Genomic DNA, 8,843 nt, shown 5'->3' on the forward strand with positions numbered 1-8,843 from the left:
AGGCCCAGTTAATTAATTGAAACTTTCACTTGGTTAGATAGCCTTCATCATAATGTGGCCAGCTTCTGCATTGCTTATATTTAAATTAAACCTGTGCATAAATCGGAACGAGATGATATCCCCACCGCGATCATGGATGATCATGGATGATCATGGATGGTGTTGAATCGTCGATTGTATGTCCTGTGGGCCATCCCTGAAACGAGACAGTCAGTCTGTCTGCCAATGAAAATCTGGCTAATCCAACTTGTTTTCACGGTCTTGCTGAGAAGTAAGGGCTTGGGCATTAGCACTACATTAACTTTCACAAAAGAGACATGCATTCCCGAAACTATTATTTCACGTTGGACTCGCACTGCATATTCTCAATGGGACTTCCTACTGTGCGCAAATAGCCTACACCCCAACTGGTACGCTCCTGCACAGTTCCTGCGTTTGAGTACTCTCAGAAGTTTTAATATGCTTTTGAATAAGAACATCTATTTTAATTATACTGACACATGCAGGCTACTGCCAGTGGGCATTAGGCTAGTCTGCCTACTGTTTTATATATTTTCAAAATATGCAATCGGACATATTTTAATAATTACACGCAGAGCCATATATTTAGACAATAAATATATATTTTATAATAGGTTACAATAATATATTGTTTTGTAAGTCGCTCTGGATAAGAGCGTCTGCTAAATGACTTAAATGTAAATGTAAATGTTGTAATAAATATGGTGTACAGGACTGCCTATTTTTTCCATGCTGTTACTATAGCCTAATGTGATCTAGTACTTTTTGGGCTACTAGTTGACAAATTGTCCCAATGGCACAACAAATCAGCAACACAATTAATGAGAAGTACGCCTAATATTTTGAATTGACATGATCTCTATCTTCAATCAGTGTATCTGTTTAGTGGACCGAGGGTGTTAATCCCTCAATGTTTGTATATTAGCTGTGCTATGTATATTGCTTGCCATAAATTGTTGATTGAATGAAAGCCTCACCCAAAATTCCTCGTTTTTTTCCCCTCTCTGCTTGTGGGCCACTCTCGTTCCCTCCCCCCACTCCAACGTTCTACTTTCATTCTCAAATCTCTGGAGTCTCCCACCTCTTTTATATGGGTCACGTTGGCGACTGATATACTCGTGACATTGGAACATCACTACACAATCTGTGTTTACTGTAAGCAAGTCTCAACATTTAAGAAAGTTAGATGGGGGTTTCTCATTATGACCCCCAATACCTTGTTTAAGGGGGGGGGGGGGGCTAATGATTCAAAAGGAACATTCAAGTGGACTGATATACAACACAACACAATTTGGATAATCTGTGTGGCTCAGTCCCATGCGCTAGAAGAAAAAGAAACGCACACATATTAAGGCGAGGTGCTGGCTTGCGGAATAGAAACTTGAAAGTAAAAGAGAGCCCGCACACTCTAGGAGCTCAGATGCAAAAATGTAATACCAACGTTTCGACAGCCAAGCTGTCTTCATCACTCCCATGCGCACCTGCTGCGTAAAAGTTTTGGGGCACCTTTGCCAAAAGGAATGCTGTGGGAAATTGCCTGTTGTCCGAGGGGTTATTTACAGATTTACTGTCTTACTCTCTCGCACGCACACACAGACACCCCCCCCCTTCTGCCCGCAGATAGCGCTTCATTCTCTCCTCCATTACGCAGCGGGATTTACATGAAGCTGTTAATTGTTTGCTCTTTAAATAGAGGCGGCCTGGAGCCAACAGTCTGCCAGAGGTTACGAACCGACTCCCTCCCTCCCCCTCCTGCCCGACAGTGCAGCCCCCTGGATGATCAGCATGACAAAGCACTGGGGGGGTCAGAGCTTGCTGGCACCACCCGCTCTCCTACCTGCGCTCTCCTAGCCTGGGAGGCCACCACGAACATCAACTTGACTTCCATATCCATCCTCTGATTGCCACAGCGCGGAGCTCTGCAGCCTAACACGGGCCTTCCTACTCGACCCAGGTGCCAGTCCAACAGACTCCACGGCTGGAAAAGCTTGCCCCTGCCCAGTTCAACTGGGCCACAGCGCCCATGGATAAAGCGATGCTGCCAAACCACCACGGACCGCCCGGGTCATCCTACCAGCCGTCGCCCGAGCTCAACAAAGATGGGCCGATCAAGGAGGAATCTTGGGACCAGACGAAAAATGGAAAGAAAAAAAACTATCAGCGCTACCCAAAACCACCCTACTCCTACCTCGCAATGATTGCCATGGTCATCCAAAACTCTTCAGAGAAGAAGCTTACGTTGTCTGAGGTAACGTGAGTTGGTGTGCGAACATGCGAGTTTAGAATAAATTGTACATTTTGGTCAAATTACGCAAGGTTATTTGTGTCAATTTAGGCCAAATTACGCATGGTTATTTGTGTACATTTTGGCTGTTAATCATTGTTATTTTCATGTATTATTTAAATTTCAGCAAAGAAAGTTGATATACTTTATTATTTAAAAAGTTCTAATCGGGGATTCTGTCTTATCGCAAGTTTTAAAAAACGGTCATTGTAGGGGTAGGTATACGACGTTCGATTGCATTAAACAGACAGAACAGTACAATCATTTGACGCTAAACAGAGTAAGCTAGTAACCTCTTGGCCCACTTCAATGACTGCCATGCTTTTCTGGGTTTGTTTTGTTAAGGATAGCAGCATACAGTGAAACCAGACACTGAGATGTATCAGCTGGAGTTGGTTGAGTTGATAAGAAACAAAGTCGATGATAGCTCTCTGTGTAGGCTATCAGTCCTACACTTCATCTTACTTCTGTATTATAGGCCTATGAAAAGGCTGCAATCATGTTTTCAATCATATACAGTATCTCTTTAATATAGTCTGCTAATTTGACTGTTTAATGCAGACACCCATTGATGCAAGTTGACTCCTTTCTTATTGTCTCTCCCCAGATTCTAAAGGAGATCAGTACACTTTTCCCTTTTTTCAAAGGGAACTACAAAGGCTGGCGGGACTCAGTGCGACACAACCTCTCTTCCTATGACTGCTTTGTTAAGGTGTGTCTAATTTAGTGTCTTCTTTATTGTTATGTCTATCAGTGGGCTCAATTATATGTTTGATTCTAGAATCCAAACAACCTTTAAGCAAGTATACATATTACATTTACATGTTAGTCATTAAACAGACACTCTTATCCAGAGCGACTTACAGGAACAATTGTTTTTTTACATTTTTTATTTTACAGTGCCTTGCGAAAGTATTCGGCCCCCTTGAACTTTGCGAACTTTTGCCACATTTCAGGCTTCAAACATAAAGATATAAAACTGTATTTTTTTTTGTGAAGAATCAACAACAAGTGGGACACAATCATGAAGTGGAATGACATTTATTGGATATTTCAAACTTTTTAACAAATCAAAAACTGAAAAATTGGGCGTGCAAAATTATTCAGCCCCCTTAAGTTAATACTTTGTAGCGCCACCTTTTGCTGCGATTACAGCTGTAAGTCGCTTGGGGTATGTCTCTATCAGTTTTGCACATCGAGAGACTGAAATGTTTTCCCATTCCTCCTTGCAAAACAGCTCGAGCTCAGTGAGGTTGGATGGAGAGCATTTGTGAACAGCAGTTTTCAGTTCTTTCCACAGATTCTCGATTGGATTCAGGTCTGGACTTTGACTTGGCCATTCTAACACCTGGATATGTTTATTTTTGAACCATTCCATTGTAGATTTTGCTTTATGTTTTGGATCATTGTCTTGTTGGAAGACAATGCTCCGTCCCAGTCTCAGGTCTTTTGCAGACTCCATCAGGTTTTCTTCCAGAATGGTCCTGTATTTGGCTCCATCCATCTTCCCATCAATTTTAACCATCTTCCCTGTCCCTGCTGAAGAAAAGCAGGCCCAAACCATGATGCTGCCACCACTATGTTTGACAGTGGGTATGTTGTGTTCAGGGTGATGAGCTGTGTTGCTTTTACTCCAAACATAACGTTTTGCATTGTTGCCAAAAAGTTCAATTTTGGTTTCATCTGACCAGAGTACCTTCTTCCACATGTTTGGTGTGTCTCCCAGGTGGCTGGTGGCAAACTGTAAACAACACTTTTTATGGATATCTTTAAGAAATGGCTTTCTTCTTGCCACTCTTCGATAAGGGCAGATTTGTGCAATATACGACTGATTGTTGTCCTATGGACAGAGTCTCCCACCTCAGCTGTAGATCTCTGCAGTTCATCCAGAGTGATCATGGGCCTCTTGGCTGCATCTCTGATCGGTCTTCTCCTTGTATGAGCTGAAAGTTTAGAGGGACGGCCAGGTCTTGGTAGATTTGCAGTGGTCTGATACTCCTTCCATTTCAATATTATCGCTTGCACAGTGCTCCTTGGGATGTTTAAAGCTTGGGAAATCTTTTTGTATCCAAATCCGTCTTTAAACTTCTTCACAACAGTATCTCGAACCTGCTTGTTGTGTTCCTTGTTCTTCATGATGCTCTCTGCGCTTTTAACGGACCTCTGAGACTATCACAGTGCAGATGCATTTATACGGAGACTTGATTACACACAGGTGGATTGTATTTATCATCATTAGTCATTTAGGTCAACATTGGATCATTCAGAGATCCTCACTGAACTTCTGGAGAGAGTTTGCTGCACTGAAAGTAAAGGGGCTGAATAATTTTGCACGCCCAATTTTTCAGTTTTTGATTTGTTAAAAAAGTTTGAAATATCCAATAAATGTCGTTCCACTTCATGATTGTGTCCGACTTGTTGTTGATTCTTCACAAAAAATACAGTTTTATATCTTTATGTTTGAAGCCTGAAATGTGGCAAAAGGTCGCAAAGTTCAAGGGGGCCGAATACTTTCGCAAGGCACTGTACCTTTATTTAACTAGGCAAGTCAGTTAAGAACAAATTCTTATTTTCAATGACGGCCTAGGAACAGTGGGTTGACTGCCTGTTCAGGGGCAGAACAACAGATTTGTACCTTGTCAGCTCGGGGGTTTGAACTTGCAACCATCCGGTTACTAGTCCAACACCAATTAGGGTTGAGTGCCTTGCTCAAATGGCATATTTGCAGATTTTTCACCGAGTTGGCTCGGGCATTCGAACCAGCGACCTTTCGGTTACTGGCCCAATGCACTTAACCACTAGACTACCTGTGTAGCCTATCGAAAGCCACTGCAGTGCTTTATGAAACATTAGATGAAGCAAATCATTCTAGCAAATTATGAGATGTGAAACTGGGGAGATCCTGTCTGACTGGTTTTCAGGTTGTACTATACTTTTGATCTCACCGCTGTCTATCACTCCTGGTCCCTGTAGGTACTGAAGGATCCTGGGAAGCCCCAGGGGAAGGGGAACTTCTGGGCCGTGGAAGTGAGCCGGGTGCCGCTGGAGCTCCTCAAGAGGCAGAACACTGCTGTGTCACGCCAGGATGAGACCATCTTCGCCCAGGATCTTGCTCCTTACATCCTGCATGGGCACCAACATAAGCCAGATGCGGAGCCCCCGGCCCCCCCACCACCAATCAATGTTCTACCCCGAGGACCCATCACAACCCCCGCTCCCGGCCCCTCTTTCACCGCTTTATCCCCCATGCCCACTAGACAGCTCTCCCCCTCTCAGGAGGACCTGTACCGGCCCAAGCTGGACTCATCCTTTGCCATTGACTCCCTCCTCCACAGCCTGAGGCCGGCCAGCGAAGCAGGAGAACCCGACAGGGGCAGGGACTGCTGGGGGTGGAGCCCCACTCTCGTCCTTCCCCTCCTCCATGCGCTCGCTACTCCTCCTCCGCCCGCAGCGCCTCAGCGAGCTCCGTCAGCCCCGCCTCGTCTTCCGATGAGGACTGGAGGGGCGTGTCGCAAGGCGGGAAGCAGGTGCCCGAGGGCGAGGCGGGATCAGACGGGTACGAGGACTGCAGACCCCCTCCACACAAGACTGCCCGCCACGGCTGCCCCCCTCCCTGGGAGCTTCCCACCTCATATGCCAAGTACACACCGCCCAATGCTGTGGCCCCGCCCAGCATGCGTTTTAACGGAGGCCCTCTGATGCCTCTGGGCATGCCTCTGTATGGTTACGGAGGGTCTCCTGTCACATCCAGCCATTTTGTAGGTCATGCCTACTGGCCCCTCTTACCCAGCGGGCGCCCTCCCCTCATTATGGACCTGGACACTATGCTCCAGTCAGTACCGCCCAATAAGAGTGTGTTTGATGTGCTGGGTCCACCCAATCAGTCGTCTCACCAGCCTGCTGGTCAGTATGCCCTGCAGAGTGAACCCCCTCTCAGACGTTATCCCCATTATTGACTATGACTCAAATCAAGCCAGCACCGAACATATTGTAAGTACAAGGAAGGGATAAGAATGACCTATCCGTACAAACTTAACTTCGTGTCCACATTTATTAAATGTTTACAGAAGACCAAATTGTAAATTGAAATGTACAACCACTAACAACTCCCTCAAATATACAACCACTAATATCTACCTCAAATATAAAACCACTAATATCTACCTCAAATATACAACCACTAATATCTACCTCAAATATACAACCACTAATATCTACCTCATTCTTATGAAATCAGTTAATACAGGGATGTTGCACTGCCCGCGTTTGCACGATTGTATTGTCAATGTGATCTCTCTTAAATGTTGCCTACCTCGACTATTGAATGTTTTTTCAGTGGATTTGTTTTCCAGAGGAAAAGTCTTTTCTTCCCTTTTGTTTTTATGGTTGTCTTTTGAAAAGCTTGTACAGTATTTTAAGATGTAAAACTGCACATGGAGCCAGTATTGAAAAGTCATCGTTTTCTTCACAGGGTATGAAATAAAATGTTTTCTTTCACTCAACTGTTGGCTTTGATAGTATTCATATAGGAAAAGACATGGCGCTTTTCAATATTGCAGAGAAGTGAGGTTTTCTAAGCCTCACCTAAGTGAAGAGAGAGCTCTTTGTCTTTGTGTGTGTGCTGTGTTGGTCATCTTGTCTCATCGGTGCCCAGTGGATCACTGCCTCTTACTCCAGTGAGGTTAGGTGTGTTTGTTCAGATGGTTGAACCAAAATTGAGTGTTTGTCCCTGACTTGAGATAAGCTGTGCATAATTGGTTCAGAGTTAAAGTTCAGTGTCGAATGCCTTGTATTCTTTGTCCTATAGAGATGTCCCAGTGTTACAACACAAGACAATGTGATCTTACTGTCTGCCTGCCTGACAAAAAGCTTGAATCCCCCCAGCCAGCTCTAAACGGCTTATTTGCATAAGGGTTACTGTTAATGGTAGCTGTTATTCTAGTCTAAATCAAATTTTATTTGTCACATGAGCCGAACCTTACCGTGAAATGCTTACTTACAAGCCCTTGACCCACAATGCAGTTCAAGAAATAGAGTTAATAAAATATTTACAAAATAAACTACTGTAAACAAATCAATCAAAAAGTAACACAAGAAATGTACATAACAATAACGAGGCTATACAGGGGTTACCGGTACCGAGTCAATGTACAAGTTAGTTGAGGTAATTTGTAAAGTGACTATGCATAGATATTAAACAGCGAGTAGCAGCAGTGTAAAAATAAAGGGTGAGTCGATGTAAATAGTCCAGGTGGCCATTTGATTAGTTGTTCAGCAGTCTTATGTCTTGGTGGTAGAAGCTGTTAAGGAGCCTTTTGGTCCTAGACTTGGTGTTCCGGTACCGCTAAAGATTGGTGTCATGTAGTTTCACCCCTAAATGTTCATCGATGTTATCCCTCTATTAGTGTACAATACTGGCTATTACTGAAGAAATACTTGTAGAGAGTCTCCAAGTCGTCTTTCCTGACGAGTAGGCAGATATCCGCTCACTGGGAGGGGGCAGAGTTTGAGGATATCTCTTTGGGTGTGACTAACATTTTGACCACAGGAATTGTGATCCATAAATGTTTTATTTTCTTGTCTTGGATCCATGCTGTAAGGTCCCAAGCCACTCCTTAACATCTGATTTACATCACTCTACCAACGTCCTGCTGCTGGGACATCAATGCTCACTATCTCCCAATCTATTCTCCATGCCTGCCTGCCCTGGGCCTGCACCCCCTCCTCTCCCCTTCCCCTATCATCATAGACACTGAAAACTCTCCTCCCCCTGTGGGGATGAGGCCCTCTCAATCCTCCTGCCTCTCAGACCCACACCTAAACCCTTCTGCCTCTCAGCCCCACCACACCTCAACCCTCCTGCCTCTCAGCCCCACCACACCTCAACCATCCTGCCTCTCAGTCCCACACCTAAACCCTCCTGCCTCTCAGCCCCACCACACCTCAACCCTCCTGCCTCTCAGCCCCACCACACCTAAACCCTTCTGCCTCTCAGCCCCACCACACCTCAACCCTCCTGCCTCTCAGCCCACCACACCTCAACCATCCTGCCTCTCAGTCCCACACCTCAACCCTCCTGCCTCTCAGCCCCACCACACCTCAACCCTCCTGCCTCTCAGCCCCACCACACTCCAACCCTCCTGCCTCTCAGCCCCACCACACCTCAACCCTCCTGCCTCTCAGCTCCACGCCTCAACCCTCCTACCTCTCAGCCCCACAACCAAACCCTCCCGCCGCTCAGCTCCACCACACTCCCAACCCTCCTGCCTCTCAGCCCATGACCAAACCCTCCTGCTGCTCAGCTCCACGCCCCAACCCTCCTAACCTCTCAGCTCCACCACACCTATAGAGAATTTTTGGCCAGAACTGAAAACGTGTGTGCGAGCAAGGAGGGCTACAAACCTGACTCAGTTACACCAGCTCTGTCAGGAGGACTGGGCCAAAAATCACCCAACTTATTGTGGGAAGCTTGTGGAAGGCTACCCAAAATGTTTGACCCAAGTTAAACAATTTAAAGGCAATGCTACCAAATACTAAT

General features: G+C 45.4%; 1 protein-coding gene across 1 annotated transcript; it reads left to right on the forward strand.

Moving 5' to 3' along the window:
• Positions 1–1,806: 1,806 nt before the first annotated feature.
• On the forward strand, positions 1,807–6,261 carry foxh1 (forkhead box H1). Its single transcript, XM_064943704.1, is given in 5 exon segments — positions 1,807–1,847; positions 1,849–2,269; positions 2,913–3,017; positions 5,279–5,693; positions 5,696–6,261. Coding segments are annotated over 5 exon segments (1,548 nt in total).
• Positions 6,262–8,843: the final 2,582 nt, after the last annotated feature.

This window comes from Oncorhynchus masou, chromosome 28 (genome assembly GCF_036934945.1).
Source record: "Oncorhynchus masou masou isolate Uvic2021 chromosome 28, UVic_Omas_1.1, whole genome shotgun sequence".
NCBI classification, from domain to species: Eukaryota; Metazoa; Chordata; class Actinopteri; order Salmoniformes; family Salmonidae; genus Oncorhynchus; species Oncorhynchus masou.